Source organism: Brachyistius frenatus, unplaced genomic scaffold, assembly GCF_029030835.1.
Source record: "Brachyistius frenatus isolate BFR_SWC_R1_liver_20210118 unplaced genomic scaffold, ASM2903083v1 Contig_1, whole genome shotgun sequence".
Taxonomy (NCBI): Eukaryota; Metazoa; Chordata; class Actinopteri; family Embiotocidae; genus Brachyistius; species Brachyistius frenatus.
Window position 1 is genome coordinate 8,913,347 of NW_027210600.1, and position 27,530 is coordinate 8,940,876.

Genomic DNA, 27,530 nt, shown 5'->3' on the forward strand with positions numbered 1-27,530 from the left:
GTGTGTGTGTGTGTGTGTGTGTGTGTGTGTGTGTGTGTGTGTGCAGTCTTTATGGTTGTAAGCAGCAGATGCTCTTCTAGAATCTTTGCCAAGTTGCCATGGCAGCTAGAGAGTGGATGAGTTGGGGTTGGGTGGCATGTTATTACTGAACTCAGACATTAATTACTAAAATAACCTATTGGCAACACAGTTCAGATCATATTCAAATATTTTGCCAAAACCAAATCTGAGGCCCTGTTATCTCAAGCTAAACCCAATTTACTACAGTGATTGCAGAACAATCCAAATTTGTACCTCAATGTTACCGCGCTGAAAATGAAATGCATGCCTCCACTCTCATCATACAATGTTCAACGCTTGTTCGCCAAAGGATCTGCAACTTTATTGTGATTAAGCACAGCATGATTGAGGTCAAAGTAAAACAATAACACAAATGAACATTCAGTTTAAGCTGTGCATTCTCAAACGGTTTTATTCACTGATCATCAACTCATTTCAATTTAGATAAAATGTTCACAGGGATAGCTTTGTTCAGCTGTGGGGGTTGGAGTCAGTTCATGATTTGATTTACAAGACAGAGTCGATGTTTTAATACAGGCACAGCACCTTTAGCTGTGAACTTTACCAGGTCCACCGTGTTGACTTCAGCAACCATACAGCCTATTCGTTTCAAAAACAGACTGTTTTCATTTTCACCGTTCCTCTGTGTTTTGTATGTACACTCTGAAGCTTGGCAGACACTGTACTATGGTATTGATCTTGTCTGTTTGTGTTACCGTACACTACATGTTTTATTCCACCTTCTTGCGCTGCCAGAACCTGTGACTTCTCTGCTCACACTTTACAGGATCAATCAACCAGCTAGTGTTGACAAAAACAGAGAAAGGCAGCATTCGGACTGTATCACATCACATCTGTCTCAAGACCGCAGTTTTAAACACAACATGTAGACTACTTCTCCAAGGATATATAATTACTACAGTTTATTATGCCTCTTGTAACAGCAGCCACGAGGGAAATAAGACTGTGGAAATGCTCACACTGCAAGACAGCTGACCAAAATTTCTGATCCATCCAATAGTTCAAGAGCCAAACTGTTGATCTTTCATGTGATTAATTAGGCATCCCCTCAGACCACATGTCAAACAACAACTGATCTGGCAGAAATTCACCTCGTTCTAACTAAACCAACCAATTGAGGGATAAAATCGGTCCAGACTGGGCTGTACCTGCCCCGGCTTTAAAGGCACAAAAACATAACTCTGTCTTACAAGCAGATCCTTTGACATAAAACTGGACTGAATATGAAGTGATTTTTGTGACACTGCGTAACAGAGACAAAAGACAGAAAGGAATCTGCAAAATAGTTAGAGAAAACTGAGTTTCTGTTATCTTGAGGAAAGAGACTCTGCACTCTGCTTCTATTCTCACAGAAGCCATTGATAGTGTGATCTGTTTTTCAGCTCTGTGACGTATATAGCTACATTATTACATTGCAAAAAATTGTGCCACAATATTTTGCTAATACCCTTGTTCAATTGTAATAGAAGCTGGTTGCACGCTCTATTACGACTGGTGAAGAAGGAGTAGATGCTGTAAAATCTATTATGAAGTTGCATCAAAAATGCATTTTCTCAATGCATTCAGTGTCCTTGTTACCAAATCCACCTGGCAAAACCTTTGCTGGAGCTCAAAGAGTGACAAACCTCTGGCTTGAGATGGATTTCACAACCAAGAAAGAGTCGACTAAAAATTAATAATCATTCGCAAATGAGTTCCAGATTCTATTTATATACTCTGAGTGAACAGAATGGAAAGGCAATTGCCCCAGGCCTCAATATGTGGAATTGGTTTGTTAAAAGTTCTCCTTAAGGTAGTGCAGTGGCCTACAACACTGGCATAGTGTACTATTATGCAAATAGCATTTCCAATAATGGTAGAGACAGGGCGCCTAATGTTAATTGAATAGTGAATAGAAAAGTGTGTGTGTGTGTGTGTGTGTGTGTGTGTGTGTGTGTGTGTGTGTGTGTGTGTGTGTGTGTGTGTGTGTGTGTGTGTGTGTGTGTGTGTGTGTGTGTGTGTGTGTGCATACAGTCAAAATCCAGTGCTTCTAATGAGAAACAAAGTACAGACAGCAGGATGAGCGTGGGCTGGAAACCATGGCAACGGCCTTGGTCTCCTCGACATGTGGAGGGAGACACAGAAAGAGCCAGGATGTCATTTAAAACAGTTATTGTGATCAATAATAGAATGGGCGATTGATCAGCCTAATGTGTGATTGCACACACGCATACTTTAGGGACATACACCATCAGTTTAGAGTCTCACACAGTACATGTATACAGTACATATTCCCCAAAGGCTTCCTCTAAAGCCCTCCTCTCGTGGTGGCAACATCGCCCACACAGTTGCATATCTTAAGTGTTGATCTATAGGCATCTGCGTACTTTTGTGTGTGTTTCTTATGTCCGGTTCAAAATCCTTACAGCTCACAGACTTTGTAAGAGTGCAAAGCTTCCTTAGATGCACGTTTATTCACAGGGCCACCTTTGGTATTTTTGTGCTTTGGGGCACATAGGTCCCCTGTTGTGCACTTTAAAATCAGGTGGAACTGAGAGGAAGCAATTACCATATGTCATTAATGGATGTGGTAGAAGCCAGTGTCAATAATCACAGTCATACCAGCTCCTTTCATCCCTTATAAAAAAAAAACCAGCGTGCTCTATGCAGTGTATTACAGACACGTTGTAACTGAACAAAGCCCAGTCACCAAAGAGGATACTGATATTCTTGTTCATGAGGTGCAGACTTGAAGCTATATGCAACTCACACAAATTGGAAAACCACGACACCACAGATATTCTGCATATTGATGGTGGTTTGCATTTGAAACAGAGAGATTCTGCATGTATTACCCACGTGCAATTAAAGTTTGTGGTACAGTTATTAAAAAAGGGCTTATTCCAACCATTGTGCTCAGCCTTGACAACAAAATTACAGTTTTCTGTTTGAAAGACAGAAACATTCAACCCCTACTGTGCCCCCTTCCTATCACCTACAAACAAGTAAGCACAGCAGAGCTCAGAGGCAAACCTTAGACCACCTAAGGCCATTTGTTGATATGCATTTGAACAATCATCAAAATGTTTCCATTAAAAATGAATATGTGGGATTCAGATGAAAATGTGTTATTTACAACTTCCATTTTCCAACACATGTGGGAGTCATTGTGCTAACCAGGAAATTATTTATGTATTAATCATTTGTGCAAGACAGAACAGAGCAAATATGATTTGCTGTGATTATACTGGAGAGATAAGTCAACACATTATTTCCTGAAGGGCCAATTACAAATTTACTGATAGAATATCGCAGATCTTTTTCTCCTGCAGCCATAAGTGTCTTTATTTATTTGTATTTCTTTGCTATTTTATCATTGACAGTACAGTAACAAGGAAGTAAAGCAATATGGGGAGGTTGAATGAGAATGAGCAAGGTCACAGATTTGGTCCAAATTGCCAGCAGCACAAGCAGCGTTTCTTTTTGGAAATATGGAGAACTCTCTGGAAAAGTGTTTACTTCCAGTGGGTGATTAATGAAAGAGTGGTTGTGAGCGTGTTTGTGTATATGTAGCCATTGTTGCATGTCCTGTGAGGAGCTGCAGGTGTGACCTGCTGGGAAGCTTGCCAAAGAGGTGACAAGCCAAAGAAAGAAACGGATGAGTGAGAGAAATGAAGCAGCACAAATGAAAGAGGAAATAAGGAAGAAACAGATGCAGCATTAATGAGACAAGGCATACCCTGCATGTGTAGAGATATCATGTGATATTATGAAAGCTAAAAACAAGTCAAATAAATAAATAGTGGGAGCAGTGAAATGTTACAGAGTTGGAGGATAGAAAGGAAAAGCAGGATAGAAAAACAGAGCGAAGGGGCTCAAAGGAAAGCTAAAGGTGTTAATGAGAGAGGACAAAGAGACAAATGGAAAAAAAAAACCTGTCAGGGAAAAAAAGAGAAACCTATTGAATGAGCAGACTGATTAATGATCATTGATTGTTTACGTCTCCATCTGTTTTCACTCCATCTGCCTGTCAATCTCTTTGTTTTTTAAAACGTTTTCTCTTTCTTTCTTCCTCATTCTTCCACCCGCTGTGTCTCATAATTTCAGTATAACATTGTGTAAAACACAGACGAGACCAAATTCTCACATCAATATCCAAAATCCTATTATTTCTTGCCTCAGGGGAGCTTCTGATCGATCTGTCGTCCTCTGCATGACACCAGAGACAAAAACTCTTAAAAGTTACAGCAGTCAGCGGTCAAAACTATTTCAAGCTCCATTGACTTTTACTTTTTACAGACAAGACTCATTTTACAGAAATATAATTGTAATCAGCGTGAAGCAAAATGTCGAACAATATGTGCAAAGACTCATCCAGTCGGTTGAATGAAAAGTATTATACCAAATTCAGTACTGTGATCTGAAGAGTGATACAAGTCTGGAGCCTCCGTGATAGCGTATTGCTAAGAAATAGGCTGTAGCATCATTATTATTGTGATATGCATCTAAGTTGTTTACCTAAAATAATTTTACTTTTTGGAATGTGATATAAACTCATGTACCAGTTAAGCCAGTTGGTCTTCTTGCCCTGTGAGCCCAGAGAATTAAAGGAGCAGTGTGTAGAGTTGAGTGGCATTTAGCATTGCCGGTTTCAACCAACTGAACACCCCTCGCCTCATCCTCCTCTTTCGAGTGGATAAGGCAGCTGAAAGGCCCTCTCAAGGGTCAATGTTTGGCTTTTCACAACTGGACTACTGTAGAAACGTGGCGCTGCAGCATGGTGCACTCTGTGGAAGAGGACCTGCCCCCCATTGAAGGAGCAGTGTGTAGAATTTAGTGGCAAATGAAGGGCTCACTCTAAGGTAATGGAAATATTAGTTACAGGTGATTATACACTGATGGAAAACATAGTTATGACTTGTATTTGATTTCTGCCAATAGATCCCCCTAAACCCTGAACACTGCACCTTTAAGTTATGGGAAAAAAAATGTTGTTATGCAAAGTCTTTCCATCTTTCTCTCTTTCTAAATTTGGGTTGGTCATTTTGGCCTTCAGTCCAGAGTTCATGTATATTTTTTTCATGTCCGTATAACCAAAACAATACCTAATAGAAACACACTTCTTAACCAGTCATAAGGACCACTGAAGGAGTATATCTTGGCTTACCTATTAAAACAAGCCAAACAATCTTAGGCAGCAGAAGCATCGTGCACCCCCCACCCCTCCCCCAATCAACTCCCAGCCGTTTCACACCCATGCAAATATGACACCCTTTATTTATGCACATTACATCCTTGTGCACATTTATTTGAATGGTTACAGGTAATGGATAGCGATCTAGAAATGCTTCCACTGTGATGTATTACCACAGCTCAGAGGCAGAGGGTGATGACAACAATGACAGAAAGAAAGAGAAGACACACTCTGGAAGACAGACAAGGCAGTATGCACACACGCACACACTGAGACACACACACACACACACACACACACACACACACACACACACACACACACACACACACACACACACACACACACACACACACACACACACACACACACACACACACACACACACACACACACACACACAGAAACTCCCAGCAACACATTGGATCTCCAATTAGACTGAGGCAGCAAGTCTTGCTGTAGGAGAAAATGAGTTTTGTTCCCAGGAGGCTCAGAGTGACAGAGAGAGAGAAGGACAGAAACAAGATAGAAAGACAGAAAGAGAAGAAGGAAGACAGAGATACAGAAAAAAAGACCGAAAGAAACTAATTTCCACTGGAAGAGCGGAGGATCATTGTCTTGCTTGAGGCCGTGTTGGCAGTATAGTTGTAAAAGGACGAGAGAAGATTTGTCATTCACAACCACTTCTTTCTCTTTATCTGGCTCTCTCTCACATACAAACACTCTCACTTAGCAATCTGTTCTTCCTTGAGGAGCATTAAACCCAAATTTCCTCCAAAACAAAAATTAAACGACAGCGATATGTCCCAACAGTTGATGTGTGTGTGTGTGTGTGTGTGTGTGTGTGTGTGTGTGTGTGTGTGTGTGTGTGTGTGTGTGTGTGTGTGTGTGTGTGTGTGTGTGTGTGTGTGTGTGTGTGTGTGTGCGCGTGCATTGTGAGGTAGTTACATTCGTCTTGCTGGTGTCTGACGGAGGATGGCTGCTGAGCTGCAGCCAAAATACTCCGTTTGACCTAGATCATCTCAGCACCCAGCTGGTGTGTGTGTGTGTGTGTGTGTGTGTGTGTGTGTGTGTGTGTGTGCGTGCGTGCGTGCGTGCGCCTGACTGCCTGTGCATGGTTGTTATGCCTATTTCCCAGCAATATGATGAAATTTTGACATTGCCCATAATGATGTAATAGCTCCCTCCCACATATCCGCTGACTCTCTGACAATCATTCTGTTTGTGCCTCTTTCAACAGTGTTTTTTTCTTTTGTCGGCCCATTCCTGCAAAGAAACTGTAGCACTCACCAAAGTAGATGTCTTCCAAAGTTTCTACAGTTGTATATGTGATATAGGGTCTATTTGTTACAGTCACACATTGGTGCCCCAGCATTTCATTATGAGTCAATATTTTTTACACAGTCAGCTAATCAGATTTGTTTCTTTTAACTTTTAGTTAGTTATTTCTGTCAAAGTCAGTTGCTAAGGTTGTTGCTAAGGCTGTATGTACGGTTGCATGAATCCAACTAGATTCAGACTGAAACATGTACGGATGTGTTAAATAAGTTGGCAGTCTGAGTAAAGAACAAGAAGATGTGTACTACTGCATTTAGTTTTTATACTGTAGACTCTGGTGCTGGTGGAAGTCTGCAGAGTTTTTGGAAGCTGGCCAATGAGAACAGAGTGGGCCCTTAAAGAGATGGCCTGTTTCAGACAGAGGATGAACTGAGGGGCTGAATAAAGGGCTAAGAAAGATAAATGAGGATGATTTTGATATGCTAGGACAGCCCTCGATTAAAACTATACACATGGAAATGTGCTTGATGTGTCTCCTTTAATGGAGACCAGCTGAGATAAAAAAAAAAAAAACAAAACAAAACAACAACACTTGGCTCTGACTTAATCCCTGCAGTTCTCAGAGTGACAGCACTGGAAAAATGATTTGTTGTTACGTCTTCGGGAATGAATTAACACCACGTGATGTGATTGTAACAGCTACTAACAGGCTACCTCTGTCTGTGACTTGTTGTCTTCTGGTTGTAGATAACAGTGTCCTCTGGACTGTAGCCAACCATGGACATGTGTATCACAGCTCGGTGCAGGTTTCCTTTTATTTAGATGAAGACATGCAGACAGAAAACACACCAAAATCTTTCAACAAAACAGTTCCTCCCTGTATCATTGGGGTGGCTGTGGCTCAGATGGAACAGGAGGTTTCCCACTAATTGAATGGTTGGCAGTTTGATCTCCATCCCCTCCTGTACACATACCGAAGTGTCCTTGGGCAAGACACTTGAACCCCTAGTTGCTCTCGATGGCAGGCCAGCACTGTGTACGGCAACTCTGCTGCCATCGGGGTGTGAATGTGTGTGTGAATGGGAGGCAAATTGTGAAGCACTTTGAGTCCGCTAAAGTAAAAAGGTGCAATAGAAGTGCAGACCACTTACGATTCAACGCCATGTCATTTGAACCTCTATTCATAATAGGTGGATGCCAGCCCTCCCCTTTGTTGTTGATTTGTATTATTCCAAAAGCCTCTGCAGCATAATCACCATAAGTAATTTGAACCGACCAAATGACTCCACCACATATTCAGAAGTTTAGTTTGGATGTGAAACAGTGGAGCAGGTATTTTTATCTTCACTGATCAATTGACGGGGTGTTGGAGTTTGTCAAACGTTTCTTGCGTGTGTTTTTGTGTGTTTCTTTGCAGTGACGGATGGGCGGACAGGTATGACGTGACAGACGGCTATGTTAAGGAGGCAGCCGGCGGGATTACCATCAAGCTCCAGTCAGCTGACGTGAAATGGTTTGATGAATACTACCTTAAACTTCATCCTGAAAACAACCTCAGGAACCCCTGGTTCCCAGAGTTCTGGCAGCATCGTTTTCACTGTCGACTGAAAGGTCACCCGCAGGAGAGCAGCAAGTACAATCGCACCTGTGGCAGTAAGAGCACACACAAATAACAACACCAGCAAAATAGAAATGGAACATTGTTTTATTACCAGATTTATGTAGGTTAGATTCTGTTGATTGTCCACATCCTGTGAGACTTATTGGGATGAGACCCAACATTTACAGATGTACTGTACTGGGGTACAGGAAAAGAGAGCGACTGCATTGTTTTGGAATAACATAACAGGCTACCGTACCAATCTGCATTTTTTTTATTGACAGGCTTTGACAATGGTCATTATTAATGCAAATAATATACAAACAGACCGGCTGAGCACACCCACACACCTCCACACAGACCATATGGATACACACAGCCTCCTCGTTCATCTGGAGATATCTCTTGTGGCTGTGACTGAACCCTCCTTTCATTTCATCTCTGTATTCATCTCCCCCCAGCCCTCCCTTTCTGTTTCGTTCCCTCCATTCATAGGCAAAACAGTGTGTGAGCGACGCATCAAAGGTAGTCATGTCTCGTGTATTTTAATGAAATGGGACGTGAAATACAAATGAACAGGACACATAAAAAGATGGAAGGAAATGAGATGTGGAGGTGGAAAGTAACCGAGGAAGAGGATAGAGAGTTGTCTTTGATGTTAGGGGGGGAAAAAGGAGCGTTGTTTTTCATAAAACAAGAAAGAAAATTGAGAGTATCTGATATACCTGCCTTTTCCCTTCTACCTGTCCAATCCCCCTCCCCCCCGTTGTCCATCCACTCTGCAGAGCGAGAGTCCCTTCGGCAGCAGTATGCACAGGACACTAAGATGGGGTTTGTCATTAATGCCATCTACTCGATGGCATATGGCCTGCATAACATGCAGCGGGCACTCTGCCCAGGCTATCAGGTACGTGCTGCTCTGATGGTTAAATGGATAGACATAGTAGGAGAAACCAAGGAGATAGACAAGTGAGATGAAGGGCTGGAAAAGGGGAATATTGAGACCAGAAGTGTACACCAGTCTGGGTATTGCTGCCATGTTACAGTAGACTTTGTTGCCATGTGGCTCCTTATTGATTTATTGTCAAAATACATACAGTGAGGGTCTAAAAGTCTCAAGACCACTAATGAAAATACTGCTAGTTTGTATTTGCTTCATATTTAATGCAACTATATCCATTGCAAATGAGTGAAAAGAAAAAAGTTGAATCTATGACAAATGTGTACAAATTTAAGAATGTCTTCGTGTTTGGTGCGTCTTCCTTTTGCTTTAATGACAGCTGCACTTGACTTGCACGGACTCCACAAGGGCAAAACCTGATAACCCACTTCATTCCAGCATGATTGGACAATTTTCAAAAGGACTAATGGTTATGTGAGGAACGTTTGGCCTTCCATAAATCTTCAGTGAGGTTGAGGTCGGGTAACTGTGGAAGAAAGTCAACGACCGTCAGCCCTCCTTGGTCTTTTTTGTTTTTCAAATTGTTCTTGGAAAGCTTTCAGGAGTGTTTGGGCCCGTTTTCCTTCTGCAGTGTGAATCCCACATCTTAAAGATGTTAACCACAGAGTCAGGGTGGAGTCAATTTATTGCGGGTGTCCAACTCCAGAGTAGCAAAACACCTGCACACTTGAATATTCCCACCACCACATTTCACTGTTAGTTTGATAACCTGTAGGGTCATTCTTTCTCTTGTTGCTCTCATTGCATACACCCCTCTGTTTTATTGCTGACATGCTGATCCTGCAGTTAATATTTAGAAATTCAGTGCCTCCACCCGCAGCTTATTTTTCTTCTGTAACATCAGGATCAAAAACACATCAGTGCTGCTTAATTTTTATGGTCTTAGACTCATTGGTTTTAACTTTGTGACAATGACTTCAAACATGATTCTTACAAACATGTAAATTGAAATATAATATTTTGGGCACAGGCTTTCAATTCTGTCTAAACTTCATGAGATGGATGTACAAAATGTCACAGTGATTGTCCTGAATGGGACTGTTGCGGGATAGAAAAACAAAACCTGTTACACTGTACATCTGACATTTCTTATAACTTAGAAGGTCTGACACCATCATGTTTTATTAGGGTAAAGTTTATCTTTATATTACGTTAGTTCCACAGTATAATAAACATGTTTTGAATATGAATAAAGGTTAGGTTAAACTGAAGGAATATTTTACCATTCATAAGCTTTTGTATTCAATCGTTTGAATGACTATTGACCACCATTTCCTCACATAAAAGTACAGAACTTTTTGGTTGGACATGACGTTATTGTTCATGTATTTTAAGGGCCTGTGCGATGCCATGCGACCTATAGATGGTGCTACACTGCTGAACTTCCTGATGAAAACCAACTTCACCGGTGTTTCAGGGGAGGGAATCTTATTTGATGTAAATGGGGACTCACCTGGCAGGTAGGCACAATAACTGGGCAGAGATGTCACTGGAGTCTTTTTTTGTAGATCTGTTGGTTTATAGAAGCAACACTATGTGTTGTTTAGCGTGTGTAATGTCCACTCTATGTTTCCCTTTTATTTATTACAGGTATGAAATAATGAACTTTAAAAAGATGGGGAAGGACTACTACGACTACATTAATGTTGGCAGTTGGGACAACCGTGGCTTGAAGATAGATGATGATGAAATCTGGCCCAACAAAGAAGCATTCATTAAGTCGGTCTGCAGTGAACCCTGTGACAAAGGACAGATTAAGGTAAAATCACAGTACAGATAAAGATATCTGCTTCCACAAAGTATTTTTTAATTATTTACATGCTGCACTTTATAAAATATATCTGTATAAAATAATATGTGTCTCTGAATGGACAAAACGAAAATCAGTCACAAAGAGTGTTTATACATTTTAATACATTAGATTAGACAATGGATTGAAATATTGAGCGAGAAGGGTTCTTGGGGAATTTTCCTTTTCATCGCGACCTGATTAAATTACTTTATAAAGCTCTGCATGGTTTGGCACCATCCTTCACCTCAGATCTCCTGCGCCCATATTCTACATCCAGACACCTCAGACCCTCTGATAGTTCTCTCTGTTCCTCGTTCACAGTCAATATCCAAATATGACTGAGCTTTTTTCTCGTGCTGCCACCAGACTGTGTCACAGTTTTCCCCTCACTGTCAGATCTTCTCTTCTCTTCTTTTGATTTGACTAAAATGAAAGCCTTACACAAGTACAGTGGTACAAGTATGTGAGGTGGCATATAGACAAATAATCCACATGCCCACCGCTGACATGACCACAAATCTATGAAACTATTCAGACACAAGGCAACCAAAGGGATTCACAGAGACATAGAAATACAAACACAAAGCAATGAATAAAGTAATAAGTACGAAGAAATATTCTGTCTCTTCCAGGTGATCCGTAAAGGTGAGGTGAGCTGCTGCTGGACGTGCACTCCCTGTAAAGAAAATGAATTTGTGTTTGACGAGTACACCTGCCGAGCCTGTGAACTGGGCTCCTGGCCCACTGACGACCTCACAGGTCAGTATTTCTATGCTAATGTTTGCATGTTTATTTATAGCCTTTGACTGCTTTCTCAGAGACAAGAAAATACCTGAATAGAAACGCTGCAGTATTACTGTAATACTGTAGAAGTGATCTTAATTGAGGAAAAACAGTGTGCATGTGCATTTCTATGTGTGGGATCATAGGAAAGATAAAGGAGGAGAATGACTTTTTTTTTTCTTGATCCAGTGTGTTATTAATGTATATTGTTATTATACAGAGCCAGCAGTTGACCCTCCCCTCCGCTTTCCCTCTCCTCCCCCTCCCTTCCCTCCCATCCCCTCCCTATCGCTCAGCTCTTTAATTTGTTACCAACATGATCACTAGTGTTTTTAATTAGTCTGCATCAAGACAAGCTATCAGTGCAAATGCTTTTCAGTCGCAATGAAAATGTATTTCCCCTCCAATGTGTTTGAAGCGTTTGGACATTGCCTTGTTGTGCTTTCAGCTGCTCATTATACTCCATGCTAGCTCCTCACCATGCTCAATGATTAAAACATGAATCGAGCCCTGCTGGAAATTCAGATGGAGCTCCACTGCCAGAGACAGAAGCATCTTAGACTAAAATATAAATTTTCCATCGAAAGTTGACAGTGGAGAAAGAATGAGATAAAAGAATTGAAGATCGGGGTTATTTGTCTATTAGTTTGTGTGTATGTTTGTGTGTGTGTGTGTGTGTGTGTGTGTGTGTGTGTGTGTGTGTGTGTGTGTGTGTGTGTGTGTGTGTGTGTGTGTGTGTGTGTGTGTGTGTGTGTGTGTGTGTGTGATTTCATCAACAATAAGTGCTGTTTGTCCCCCTGTGGGGCTATATGGAACAGTAATAATGAGGTGTAAACAAACTGCTTGCTCTATTCCACCAGCAGACATTTTGATCTCTCTCCCTCGGTCCAAAAGAAAGGAGAGTAAAAGTGCAAGAAATGAAAGGAGGGAAAGATAAAGAGGCAGAGAGAATAGATGAAGGTAGAGCAAGGTCTCAACTGACAGGGACAAAGTGGGTGTGAAAACCTTAGAAAGCTACACAGCAAAGACAAAAAGACTGCAAGAAAAGTGACTTAGAAACATAAAGTGACGGTAAAAGTGAGTGTGAAAGAGAGAGGGAGAGCTGGAGAGATGGAGAAGAATAGAGACTCTGACACAAGCAGTAGCCAGTGAAAGCGAAAGGAGCAGAAAAAGGGAGGATTAGCTTTTGGAAATTGAGCCTCTCCACTGATCGGGAAAGTTCCACAGTCTGAGTCTGAGAACGTTTGAAGGAGGTCGCCTTGAAATGTTGGCAGAACCCTCCAAGTGGCCCCTCTCCCCTTAATGCCCAGGTTTGGCTTATAGTCAAACAACACAATTTCCTGCAGGTTCAGTGAGCTATTTAAGTATTACGTTGCTGACATAGCCAATGCTTTTGGACTGCTCTTTGAAAGCCCATGAGGAAAACACAGATCTGGGATTTTCATCCTGGCATCTTTATTTATGTGGGCAGGATTAATTGGAGCTAAATTATCTGCGAGTTCCTTAGTTTCCTCCCACCTTACATTTTCATGGGTGGGTGGTCTTTATACCTCATCACCAGGCAGTATACTGTAGTCCCTATTTATCACAAAAGCGCTGTGCTTCAGTAGTAACAAAAACATGATCTGTATTAGGTGAAATGATTATCTAAGTACCAGCTTTCTTAAAATTAGAAACTAATAGATTTATATCTGTGATTTTGTTGTGAAGTTGCTCTTTTTTTCATATTTATGGTTTCTTTTCAGTCTTTAAATAAAACCATCAGACTGACTGTTTCACATGTACTGCATGGGATTGAACACCTGACACCTGAGATTATGATTTACATAGATTATATCAGTGTTATTTTCTCAATGATATACTGTAAACCAGGAGGTGAACCACATGCAGAACGAGTTTTTTTTTTTTTTTTTTGTTAACGTTCTCTTGGCTCCCATTCAGCAATAAGGCTGTTGCTTATGCCCCTAGACCTAACCACATCATGGATTTAATCAACTCTATTGACTGTGTTAAAGACCAAGTTATTAAATTACTTGAGTCTTTTTAAATGACTCTTCCTTCTCTTCCTGTTTGTCTATAATTTACAAGGCTGCAGTGCAGTTGTGTGTTGTGTGTACATGTACATGTACGTTTACATGTATGTGCCTGCAGAAAGAGAGAAAGGAAGGAAATGTATAAGGGCAGAAAGTCTGAGCTTCTGCAGTACACCGAGACCGGCCAACTGGATCATTTCAGCCAGCATTAAGACGGAATGTAATTAGAACTGTCCTCTTAATTAATGACACTTTATCTCCTTGCTTATGATGAAGACAGAGATGGAGCGATAAAATTAGGGAACAAGCTGGGAGGGATGAGGATGTGGAGAGATAAGAGAGATATTAAGGGAAATAAAAAAGGGCTTGTGATGGATGGTTATTACGAAGAAAAAAGGAAGTGACGGGGAAAAGAAATACTGAATGGCAGGGAAAGAGGAAGAGGAGGAGAAAAAAAATAAGGGAGACAATTGAAAGAGTGGACTCCAAAGAAATAGCAGCAGAGCATTAGTGGTATTAGTAGTAGCATTGCATAAACAAGCTGAAACATTGCAGAGAAAGAAAGAACAATGTGTATGAGAGAAAAAGGAAAATTTGGAGTGCAACAGTGGATAATGAAGGAGTCATACTGAGTAATTGGTACAATCCATTCCGTGGATTGGTTATAGATTAATCATAACTAAATATGAACTCGCCTGTGTCACATTTTCCTGTTTTCTTATCATGTATTTGATATTTGGTCAGACCCATAGCAAGCTGTTTACACAAGTTGCAGGCTTTGACTGCAGGCGAAGCTGAGCAGATGGATAATTGTAAAGCCTTTCCCACCTGGAGGCCTGAAGGTCGCTCCAACCTTGATCTGTTAAGGACATCCCATCCCTTGTGCAATGAAGGTTATCTTAAATCAGATTAGTTCAAAACTCAATGTAAAATGCTGTGACGGAGGCAAAAGGCAAATGAGAAAGCGAGTGTGAAGAATAAATATGCAGTTAAATCTTCAACCAGTGTGGCAGTCTTAACAAAAACTGATGATTTATTTTCTAGGCTTCTCACATATCAAATAAAAGGCTTTTAATAATTTTGTCTTAATAAATACCACTTCTCATACTTGTGTCCACCCTCCCCAGGCTGTGACCCAATACCAGTAGAGTACCTCCGCTGGGGAGACCCAGAACCCATTGCTGCTGTGGTCTTTGCCTGCCTCGGTCTCATGGCCACACTCTTTGTCACTGCAGTCTTCATTAGGTAACAAATCTCCTAACTTAAAAAATATATGAAATGAGGTAAAGAATACAATTAGTGCTAGACTGGATGGACAAACCCTTTTTTAAATGTTTTTACTTTGTCACACTTTTCCTGCTTGTTCAAATTCTTGTCTGCATATGTGTATACGTCTTCGCTTAAAAACATGTTTGTCTGAATATGTGTGTTCAGGTTCCGGGACACACCAGTGGTGAAATCTTCCAGTAGAGAGCTTTGTTACATAATACTGGCAGGGATCTGCCTGGGATACCTGTGTACCTTCAGCCTCATAACCAAACCCCATGTCATCCACTGCTACCTCCAGCGGCTGGGAATAGGCCTGTCACCTGCCATGAGCTACTCTGCGCTTGTCACCAAGGTAAGGACCGGGTTAAAGATTCGTGAAACAATTACGAGATTGCAGTAAGATTAAAGTAATTAACTCCAAAGATTTGAAATACCCCTGACATTAGATATTCTGCAGTCTAAGGTGCCTTAGTCTTCATTGTTCTGTAGGGAATAGCCAAAGAAAAGCTTCAGATGCCAGGGAATCAACAGGAGGGATACAGCTGCGGGTAGAAGGAAAACAGTGGACTTTATCATAAAGAAACAGGGAAACAGGCTGGGGACGTAGTCCCCTGACACTGCAGATTACCATAGACTGAGAGGATGTACCATAACATCAGTAGGAGGCCATAGGTCTGTCCTGGCCCTTTCCCCTTGGGCTTTGGGACCAGAGGATGAGGGAATAGGAAGGTTGAAATAACTGAAACAGAAAGAACCTCCCATCGGAAGTGACTGTGAGCTCACAGCGCTACTTTCTTTCCATTGATATGTCTGCAGAATAACAGCTGCTGCAGGGTAGCAATAAAGAGAGCAGATGGCTAGAATATAGATACAGTATGATCAGTATATACTACATGTCCTGATGATGTTTGGGATGTGACCCCAGACGAACCGCATTGCTCGGATCCTGGCAGGAAGCAAGAAGAAGATCTGTACAAAGAAACCTCGCTTCATGTCGGCCTGTGCTCAGCTCATCATTGCCTTCCTCCTTATACTGCTACAGCTGGGCATCATTGTAGCTCTCTTCCTCATGGAGCCACCTGAGGTAGGCTTTGTGTGAGTGAGTGAGTGAGTGAGTGAGTGAGTGAGTGAGTGAGTGAGTGAGTGAGTGAGTGAGTGAGTGAGTGAGTGAGTGAGTGAGTGAGTGAGTGAGTGAGTGAGTGAGTGAGTGAGTGAGTGAGTGAGTGAGTGTGAGCAGGTAAACGGAAACATAAAGAAGAAAGAGTTAAATCAGAAACTACAATTACCGCCTGGTGGTTGTATGCCTACGCTAACCACTCAAGTTCATGTACATACATGTGCCACATTTGTTCAGATTTCCTCAAGGCGATCCTGAGATATCTTGTTTATAGTGGGACATGGATGTGAACTTCCTGTGACCTTAAACTTTGAACTTTGACTGTCAAACTTGAATCAGTTCATCTTTGAGGCCAAGTGACCGTTTGTACCACATTTGAAGAAATTCCATCCAGGCGTTCCAGAGATATCATGTTCACGTGTGTCGAATTGAAGTTACAATGACCTTGAACTTTGACTTTTGCCCCCAAATATATAATCAGTTCATCCTTCACATTAGGTGAATGTCTTTGCCAAGTTTGAAGAAATTCCCCCAAGGCAATCCTTGAGATATCGTGTTCACAAGAACTGGACGGACAGATGGATGGACGACACAGAGACATAAAATTACATAATAATAGAATTTGGCCTCTGATCTCTAAGCATCTGTTTCTTTGTATATCACTGATGTTTTAAGACAATTTGACAAAGACAGTAGCAAATGTATTTGTATTTCAACAGTGTCATACCTTTAGAGACTGCTGCAGTATGTTTGTTGGTCTAATCCAAAACACCGCAGTTTTCAGTGGCTGCTGAACAATCCTGCTTTAAGACTGTGCTGGCATTAAATTCTATGCCAGCAGACTTCAAATGTTATTCATACAAAGTTGGCAGTGTAATGAATGGAAAGTCAGTTTATTTGTATTGCTTTCCCAGTCTTTATTAGACATGCTTCTCTTGTTACATAATCGTAGCCAGCGTTGCCCTTTTTCTTAAAGAAGCATAGAAAAGATGTTTTTAGCAACAGCCATGTTAGGTTTTGAATCAATTCCCTCCTGCGTGTTTACAGGTGATCCATGACTATCCCAGCATCCGCCAGGTCAACCTCATCTGCAACACCACTAACCTCGGAGTGGTTGCCCCGCTGGGATACAACGGCCTGCTCATCCTCAGCTGCACCTTTTATGCCTTCAAGGTACCGGCGTTTGTGAATATTTGTCATTACTACCTGAACATCAAACGTTTGTGGTGACTTGGTATTTTGCTCTGGAGCACAGTATTGAAATTGATCTAAATGGCAACATCGCAATTGGCAAAATTGGCAACTATTGGGTGTTAAAAATCCAAAGCCAGAGGTTATTAAGTGCAGAAATACTCATACTACAGCTGTCCTATTAGTAGTATGCAGAGTACGTCTTGTCTTTCTACAAGCTGCTATATGTGAAAAGCAATAATGGGAAAAGAAATGAATGAACCACTGTTGATGTTTTCTGCTTTAAAACCTTTCAGCAAGCAGTAAATGAAATTCTGTTACACCAAGCACATTATAAAGTCAATGTTTGATTATCGGTGGCCTGCAGCCATCCATTTTCTGTGGAGTGTGAGAGCAGAATTGTAAAGAGAAACAAAGGCAGAAATACGCTTCACCTCAAGCAAATAAATGAACCATTTAGGAGCACAGCAGCTGGGCAAACCAATGTGGATTTGGGGTTGTGACCCCCATGCAGTGTTTAACTTTTTTTTTTATTTTCCTAAATTATGGCAGAATACACGGAAGGATTCAACACCAATAAAGACATGCGATAATAATTGCTTCAATTTGGTCTCTCTCTCTGTCTCTCTTTCCCTCTCTCTCTCTTCAAGACCCGCAACGTCCCAGCTAATTTCAATGAGGCTAAATACATTGCCTTCACCATGTACACCACCTGTATTATCTGGCTGGCGTTCGTACCCATCTACTTTGGTTCCAACTACAAAATAATCACCATGTGCTTCAGTGTCAGCCTCAGTGCCACCGTGGCTCTGTGCTGCATGTTTGTACCCAAGGTAAGGTTGAAGCTAACGTCCACTGTTTCGCCTTCTTACTGCTTTGATCTCTTTATTTCCTCATGCTTTTCAGTCTCTTCGACAAGCCACCAAAATGACCTGTTTCTGATTGGTTGTCAGGTGTTCATGGATAGTTCATATCAGGAAATCTCAACCAATCTGGTTGTTATATGAATCAAAACTAGCCATTGCAACAGCACTGTGCTTTAAAGCTGTGTTATTCCAATAACTGCAGGCCCCTCTGTCCCAGTTTGTGAATATTTATTGTTACTCTCACGATTTAGAAAGCAGTACTATTTTATCACCGGGCACATCTATTTTCCTGCCGGGGTGACATCTTTCCTTCAGTTGTGTTTTGCACACGAGACAACACAATTTGTTTTGATGCATGTGGCATGGTAAGGGCGGCACGGTGGTGCAGTGGTTAGCACTGTCGCCTCACAGCAAAAAGGTTCTGGGTTCGAATCCGGTCCTGGGCCTTTCTGTGCGGAGTTTGCATGTTCTCCCTGTGCTTGCGTGGGTTCTCTCCGGGTTCTCCGGCTTCCTCCCATCATCCAAAAACATGCACTTCAGGTCAGGTTACCTGGCGCCGCGGTCGTGGCAGCCTGCTGCAGCATCTCCCCCCTGAGAGCCCCCCTGCTGTAGTGAAGAAATTTCCCCTCGGGGATTAATAAAGTGTATAAAATCTAAAATCTAAAAAAATTAAGTACCTCTTTTTTGTTGCTTGTGGCCAAGTTGACAGTCTGAAAGAGTCCCAGTCATTACAGCGGTGATGCACAAGCAGCAGTCCCTGTTCATTTGAATAAATACTTAGAAACTTGAGTTACATTTTCACCACTTACGTGCATCCAAGAGATTTTTTTTATTATCACGCATCATATTTTCTACACTTACAATAGCTACATATTCCTGTGGAAAGCCTGAGCATAAATGCAATCAGTCAAAAGTACATAGCTTGTGCTTCAATTGAGATTTGTCATTTTCCTATAGTTTTACATTAATAATAAGGGACTTCATGACTCTCCTTATAAAAAGAGGGTTTTGTAAAGACAAATAGCAACACAGTGTGTCCAGAAATCCACACAGTACTGTATGTCTTTGCTGTTTTTTATGCAACTGTTTGGCCAAGTTTAAATCACATGAGCTTTGTTTTTCTTTTTCCTATCAGGTGTACATCATTCTGGCCAAACCAGAGCGTAATGTGCGCAGTGCCTTTACCACGAGCACAGTGGTGCGCATGCATGTGGGCGACGGCAAATCGTCGTCAGCTGCCAGCCGCTCTTCCAGCCTGGTTAACCTGTGGAAACGCACAGGCTCTACCGGAGAGACTCTCAGGTATATCTGTATGTGTGTGGACCTGTGTGCTCACTAGAGGCTTGTTGGCCAGGTTAATGCCAGGTCATACTCGTCAATTGCAGTCTAAGCCACCATTTCGGTAATGGCCCCACTCTGAGACTATTTATGGTGCATGTGTGTGTGTTTGAGCTCACTTAGATTGATTCTCTGAACTCCCCTGAGTCTTCTTCTGACCCCAACATGAACCGCAGACAATTGCCGAATGGAGAAATGGAGAGGGAAGAAGGACAGAGACAGGAATGAACTGAGGAAGGGAGCATGAGAAGATTGAAAAGAGACATAAAAGTGGAGGAACAAAATAGATAGAGAGAGAGATGAGGAGCAGAAGAGATGAAAAAAGAAAGACAAGAGAAGGCTGCAGGTGTAGTGTGGAAAGGAAGGATATAATAGCTTTCACACCCAGCTTAAGGCCATCCACAAGTCATCTACAGTGACAAGAAAACCGATCAAAGAACACAAAGGGAGTGATGTGCCATCACTTGCCCAAAATATGAAAGGAGAAAAATAGAGAATACATTTTCGTTTGTCAGCAGGTTACTGCAGCTCACCCCGCTTGGCAAGCAAGATTTCAATCACACTGTTATAAGAAATGTCAGGAGTGTTTCCATCTTCGTTCCCTTTATTCCTCTCTTCCCCTCTCCGTCTCTTTTGGTCCTGTTGTCCTCTGTGGGAGGTGGTAATTGGCAGGTCTCCTCAGAGCAGCGCTGGAAGTTATAGCCTTTGAGATGCTGTCATTGTGCAGACTGAACAGACTCAGACGGACATGAATCCAGCAGACCAGACAGAAAAGAAGAAATATTTGACTGATGTTTCAACCAAATGTTTGAACTAGTGAAGAGTGCTTGGTTTACCTTTAACAGACATTTAAACCAGCCTGAGCTGGATACAGTGTATGTAAGATAAGTTTTTTCAAAAAGCACTTTTGCATGTGCAACATGTGTTTCTACCAGTAGCAGATTTGTATTTGTCCAGCTTGTGCCAAAGCCTGCTGTACAAGACTCATCCTATGGGATCAAATGAGTAGATCAAAGCAATATTTACATGTTATGTGTGTGTGGACATGCAATGTGTGCGTATGTCTGAGCCTGTGTCTCACATAATCTATGTGTGTGTCTCCAGGGTGATTTGAGTTAATTTCACCCGCAGCCACGGTGGTGTGAGGTTTAATCAGGAGTTCCACTCTAGATTAATCACACTAATTAACCTGACAAAGGGGGGGGGGGGGGGGGCACGTAGCACTGTGACTGACGTGAAGCAGAGAAAAGTGTAAAAAAAATTTTAAGGAGAAATGGTAAAATGATGAGAGAATCTGCCAAAGAAAAATGAAAAACAGACTTTTGGGTAAAATTAGGACAGAAAATAAATTGCAGTAAAATTACTCAGCGTATGAGGTCCAACTCAAGGCTCCATTTGAATTTGTTTGTGTCTATTAATTGGCATTACTCGTCACGATAACTAGATTCACTTATATAAGTAATGAAGAACATAATACATTTAGATTGACATTCATTGTAGAAACAGGTTTTGAAAATAATCTTATAATACTGATTTTACAAGCTATACAAGTAAAGCAAGGTATATGATGTTATAGGAAGAAACAACATATCTATATTTCAAATGTCATAGCAATGTGATAGAAAAAGTGGTATGACGAATCCGCTGAGTAGAATATTAACAAAAAAAAGCTGTATATATTATTTGAAAGAAAGTGCAAAGTGTGTTTACAGTAACCACATTCAGCTGACAGGCAGAAAATAGAGTCGACAGTTTGAGGAAGTGAAATAAATTTTTAGTCTATTGTTCAGTTCTCTTTTTCTTTCCATAAAAAGTCTGGATCGAGACACGACAAAACAACCAATCTCTTGATTCCCTTTCTGCTGTATCTAAACTGAAAAAATTCAACATCAAACTGACAAAGAAAGTGGGTAAATCTACCTCCACAGTCTAACCCCCACCACCCCCTTCCTTGTCTTTCCTTCCTTACTGTTCTGCAGCTCCAACGGTAAATCAGTGTCTTGGGCGCAGACAGAGCGCAGCAGTTCACGTGGCAACCACCTGTGGCAGCGGCTGTCCTTCCACATCAAGAAGAAGGAGAACAACCAGACTGCTGTGATCAAGCCCTTCTCCAAAACCTCTGAGGAGCGGTACTGCGGTGGGGCAGACCTGCCCCCACACGTCCCTCTGCCCTCCCTCCCCTCCATGTCCTCCCTGCCCACCCATCCTGACACCGGCACCGACAAGACGCTGTACGAGCTCTCGGAAGCAGAGGAGTGCTACTCTATCACGTACCGGCCGCAGACGCCTTCCCCGATCAGCACTGTCAGCCAGAGAATAGGAATTGGTTTCGGGGAGGAGCCTCAGATGGCCGGTATTCCAAAGTACCAGAGCAGCATTTGCAGCGGCGGCAGCGGCAGCGGCAGCAGTTGTGGACCCCCCAGCAGTGGCTCCGTTGTAGCTGGGAGTGACTGTCGTTTGGTCGCCGTGGACGATCAGCCAGTACGTGGCCAGAGTTCACTGATGGATCAGATCAGCTGTGTGGTTAACCGCTTCACCGCCAACATCACCGAGCTCAACAGCATGATGCTTTCGCCCTCTCCGACACACACGCACAAACACACGCCTCCCTCTCCCCACCCCGCCGACCCCTATCTGTTACCCCATGATCTCCAGATGCCCCCGACCCTCACCACCTACGCTGATGTCCAGCCCCTGCCCCCTGTCGAGTCCAGCCAGGGGGGCTGTCTCACTCACCCCATCCCTCATTCGCCTTACCCCCTGCCACCCCCTCACTCCCAGACCTCCCCGTCTCTCTCCCCCATGCGAGGAGGCCTGGTCACCTGCCTCACCGACTCCCCGCTGAGGAGGGTGGAGTTGGAAGAGGAGCTAATTGCTTTGACTCCTCCGTCACCTTTCCGTGACTCTCTGGCATCCAGCAGTGGCTCACCTGTCTCAGAGACAGGTCTGTATCTCCCCCCGGCCCCCTCCCATCCTCCCCCCTCCCCCCCTTTGTTCAGCACACTGACACTCAGAAACTACAGCCAGAGTTCGTCCTCACTGTGAGGCGGAGATGTTAAGTTAGGAAAATGCAGAAATGAAGAGGAGCACTCAGAAACAACGCTGGTCATGAAGAGAAACGAGGACAGGAAACCATTCATCTCTGTGTGGAACAAAGACCTGAAGTGAAGTATTCATGGAGGGCTGGTTGGTGAAGACACCAAACTGTGTTTGTGTTTACATAATTGCGGTGAGATGAGAGTAGGAGAAGCTTGCCAATGTTGTGTTTTCTTGCTGTCTCTCACAAATGAGGTTTGAAAACTGGAAACATGGCCACCATAACTTTGAGGTGTCGTGGCGTCAGTAAGGCCAGAAATCATTCCTGAAGGTCTGAAGTTACAGTGTGTATCATTTAGGTGTGGGTAGTGGCCTTAAGGTAACTCGGCTATTAACTAATTAGAGATTGTGAATGTGAGTGTGATTGTGTGTGCACACTAGTGTGCATGAGTGTCTTTTTTGCAGTATCTTAGTTAATTAGAGGTGACGGCAACACGATAGCAAAAAGCTGTTGATGAGATAAGACTCCTCCAGCCTGCAAGAACTACACAGAGGCTATCAAGGGCACACACAGTATCTTTGCTAATAGACACACACACACTTATAAACAAGTGTGAGCACACCCATACAGACACAATGTAAGGGAAAACACTGTAAATACATGAGAGGTGATGGATTTTTCTTCGATGAAATCCAACATGCTTCTGACAAAAGTGCATTGCGTTAACAGTGTTTAACAAACTATGACAGGATGTTACTCTGAAGAGCTTTCTGACAAAAGCATCTTTTTTGTTTAATCCGCTCTTCCATCTGCTCCCACCACACAGCTTTCTGGTCCTCAGTCCCTCTCTCTCTCTCTCTCTCTCTCTCTCGCAGCTTTTCTTTTACCCTGCCAGTGTTTCAGTGTTTGTTTTCTTCAGAAGTTTGAATGTATATTTTCTACATGATTCCTAAAGCAGTTGGGACCAAACCTTTTGTAGCTTTCTGTCTGTGACTCGAGAAAGAGGGAGAGGAGGGATTGACAAGACCAGGAACCATGAACATCTTAGTCATTCAAATCTTGTTCAGGTGGATTATTGACAGACGGGCCATTGTTAGCGTGTGACATTTAACTGCATTTTGTAAGGCTTAGCTGGATCCCAGTCATGACATTTTCTTTGTGCAATGTGTCAGCAGGACATCAAGACAGTGATTTAAATGGGATTAATTAATTAAAAGTCATCTCTGATTTTAGTGGACACAAACTGAATTGAAGCTCAGAGAGCCTCTTCCTCAGCCTCTATGAGAGTCATCTGTTGCATAGTTGCTAAAAGTTTTTTTCAGAGTCCTCCTCTGTTTTTTTTTTTTTTAGAAAAAGCAGGCCAAAACAACCAAACATGTCAATGGAAAATTTTAAATTGAGCATTAAGTAAACCTTTTTTTGAGGAGTTTATTTTATATTGACGCCCGATTACTGTTCGTCTCACGAGACCACCCTAGTAGACGGCAGATGATGACTGACATCCAGAACAGCCAGTCAAAATGTTAGTGAAGCAGAACCAGAAAAAATACAGACATGAAAATTACCCAGACTTCCAGTTATATTGACTTAAAGAAAAAAAACATCTTTATTTTGGTAAATTTGCTGTCTTGTTGACAGGTAGACAAGGCAATCGATACCACTCTCATTTCTGTCAGGTAATATATGAAATGTCTGAATGTTGCCTGGCAACCTCATGGTTATGACAATACTTCAGGACATCATGTCCAAACAAAAAGTCTGGCACATAACCCACTATAAAACTTCAAGGAGACTTTTTGACATTTTAACATTTCAATTTCTGAGTTGTAGATTTGCTGGCGGGCAGATTTTGGACACCGCTAGGTTCATTGTTCCTTTTGTTTCAAGTCTTTATGCTGGTTGGTAACTTCTTATTGGTTGGACGGGCATTAGTGTTATCAATACTCTCAGCAAGAAAGCAAATCAGCAAATTGCCAATATATAATCTCATTGCTTTAAAATGAGGTCTGGATTTGTGTTATGCTTTCTGGATTGGGGAAAAATGTGTGAGTAAACATAATCGAATCCATAATGACAGTTTCTCTCAAAGGTGTTTGGCAGCAGTAGTATATATAAATGCTCTTTGTAGGAGACGGGGGTTGGTTTAAAGGGAGAATTAGCTGTCAGATATTGATAAATATTTGTCATTGAGGGTGAATAGAATTTAAAAAACGTAAAATATTACATTTGGCTATTTACGATATGGGTATGCCTTTGAATGGAATGTACTTCTATGTGCCAACACTCGAGCGCTCCGAGTTGTACCGAGAGATAAAATGTGCCGATGATTGCATTCACTAAAATGCTTTTGAGAAATAGGGCCTTGGCTTTGTGTCAGCTCCCTTCACAGAGGAAAACTCTCAGCAAAGCAAAGAGCAAACACAAAAATATATAGTCTCAAGATTGAGATGCGCAAAAGCATTTTTATTATGTTATCTGCTATACATGTTAGCACATTAAAGGTAATTGGAGAGTTGGTATCACAACAAAAACCAGTTGCTTCAAATTGTTGCCTGTGTATTGTTGCCCATCATGATGTCCATCCTTTCTGCAGCGTGTGCATTGGTCTGCTGATGCAGGTCCACAGTCCAATTTCTCCTCTTGAGTTTAGTATTTGTGCTCTACAGTAGCCAGCAAGAACAAACTCAGACAAAGTGATTCTGTAAATAATAAGGGCATGCAAAGACAGTTCTGTTTTGTTTCAGATAAAAGTACATTTATTTACATATCAACAAAGGTAAAAAAAAAAAAAAAGAAAGAAGAAAAAAAAGATGTTTTTGAGCTATGTTATAACATACAGTACCAATATGTGTTACGACTACAGAAACTGTGTTACTACTCTGAATGTGTGAGTGACCATTCCTATTCAAATTGTCTTGTAATTCAACAATATAATAATGATAATATTAATATGATTACTGTGCCAAAGGGGTGAGGGAGGGTCTCGCCCACTAGGTTGTGGGTAGATACGTGGTTTCATATAAAAAAAGAAAAAAATTAAATGTTAAACTGTTTCTATTGTTTTGGATATTTTCTATATAAATATTCCACATTTTCCAGTGTAAAAGCAATATCATTCATACGTATATATGGTGCGCATCTGTTTTTTTTTTTAAATCCTAAAAATTATTTTTAACTGAAGACAATTCAACTAGGATGATGGTGGATAAGTTGACATGTTTCTTTGCATTTTGTCCAAATCTATATTTAATGAAAGGGAGATATTTAGTGATTTCTAGTTACAAAGGTGTGATTCCCTATTTTTGCATCGTTATCTTGTCACTTACTTTGGGGTTGAAGTTCCACTTTTCTCACTGTGTATTTCTGGTTCAGTCTCTAATCTGAACATTTAGTAAGTCCGATCTACTGGTGACATAGCTGCAGTGTTAGATAGTTGAGGAGAGGAGTTATGTATGCCATTATTTGTTGTTTTGCTTTTATTATTTGCTGCTTTTCGTGTTACGCGGGCTAATCAAGATGAAATCCTGTTGTCGTGTCCTCAATGTGGTACGTCCATGCAGCACAAAGCAAGAGAATAAACCTCTTAATCCCAAATGGGGATCAAGGGGCTTCATGTGCTGCTGTCACTGACAGTGTTTCCGACATGCTGCGAGAGTAACGAGGAGCTTGCTTCAGCACGTCAGCTGGCTGTTATCAGCCCCCTGGGTGAAGCTCGACAGTTGTGTGCTGCCTCTGCAGAAAAAGACAGGATGAGTGCTTGCATCTATTGCTGTCTTACTCTCTTTGTGTGAAATCATATTGCATTTACATCTAATCGATATCAAATATCCTCTAAAATACAGGTTGCATGAGTACATTGTGATAATCACGAAACGACAGGAAATTGTGATGATGATGTTTTAGTAAAATGTTTTGGTCACTGCGAATATCTCTTGATGATGTGGGGGGGGGGGGGGGGGGGGGGGGGGGGGGGGGGGGGGGGGGGGGGGGGGGGGGGGGGGGGGGGGGGGGGGGGGGGGGGGGGGGGGGGGGGGGGGGGGGGGGGGGGGGGGGGGGGGGGGGGGGGGGGGGGGGGGGGGGGGGGGGGGGGGGGGGGGGGGGGGGGGGGGGGGGGGGGGGGGGGGGGGGGGGGGGGGGGGGGGGGGGGGGGGTGTTGGCTGACTTATAATCATAAATGCACTCTAAAGAATTAGACTGATAATCTGTGTTCAAAAATACTTTTAATCCCGAGGTGCTCATCTGCTGATCGGGGGCAACAAAAGACACAAGGTCATTGATTTGATATGTTTCGTATACAAATATAAAAGTCCACTGGCTATGAAAGGGTCCCTCTTTTTTATTTTTCAACCTTTTAACTTTGGTTCAGAGTTACATGTATGTTCGCCTGCTGCCATCACATTTCGGGTGTTTTTGGTGCCGTAGTGGCAGCAAGAAAGGACTATACATTTTATCTGGGAGTGCTGTGTGTGATAGACCTTGGCCAGATTATTTGTTTTTCAGTTTGATACCAAAAAAAATATATATATATATAACCATGTTTACTGTGTAAACCCCACTTAGACATATGGCTGGGCGTTTGTTTTGTAAATCCACAATCACAGACTATCACATGAAATTATTATAAATAATGGAAAGTGATGAGCAATTTGGTTGACCTCACAAATTCTTTCTTAACTTTTAACAAAAATGAAATTAATCACAAGATGCAAACAGAAGGGAGGTGTAGTTTGGGACTTGGTGTACTTTGATGTTGAGATCAATGATGCCCTGTGTCCGCTTTCTGCAAGGCAGCGAAAAAACTGAAATAAGTAAATGCCTCATTGGTAATGATGGTTTATTTAAGAGTTTGGTTGATTTATGTTTTAAGAAGCAGTAGCCTATATAAAGGAACTGATATTAATCATTTTGGGACAATACTGAAAGTGATAAATTCTTTCTCTATAAATGACTGAACCAGTTATGTCTAAACTGACCAACTCAATTAAAAGTCTATTTTATAGAACAGGCTGCA

The 27,530-nt window shown here is 41.9% G+C and overlaps 1 protein-coding gene across 2 annotated transcripts in view; it reads left to right on the plus strand.

The window, feature by feature from the left end:
• grm5b (glutamate receptor, metabotropic 5b) overlaps positions 1-25,684 on the plus strand; it is a 62,663-nt gene extending 36,979 nt beyond the window's left edge. For both annotated transcript variants that reach the window (XM_069688977.1, XM_069688986.1), the window contains exons 7-18: positions 7,950-8,185; positions 8,918-9,039; positions 10,429-10,553; positions 10,684-10,852; positions 11,518-11,644; positions 14,829-14,946; positions 15,136-15,322; positions 15,896-16,054; positions 17,135-17,260; positions 17,929-18,111; positions 19,280-19,446; positions 21,462-25,684. In XM_069688977.1, coding sequence (XP_069545078.1) covers positions 7,950-8,185; positions 8,918-9,039; positions 10,429-10,553; positions 10,684-10,852; positions 11,518-11,644; positions 14,829-14,946; positions 15,136-15,322; positions 15,896-16,054; positions 17,135-17,260; positions 17,929-18,111; positions 19,280-19,446; positions 21,462-22,527 — 2,785 coding nt within the window. In that variant the 3' untranslated portion in view covers positions 22,528-25,684. The remainder of the gene's footprint in view (positions 1-7,949; positions 8,186-8,917; positions 9,040-10,428; positions 10,554-10,683; positions 10,853-11,517; positions 11,645-14,828; positions 14,947-15,135; positions 15,323-15,895; positions 16,055-17,134; positions 17,261-17,928; positions 18,112-19,279; positions 19,447-21,461) is intronic.
• Positions 25,685-27,530: the final 1,846 nt, after the last annotated feature.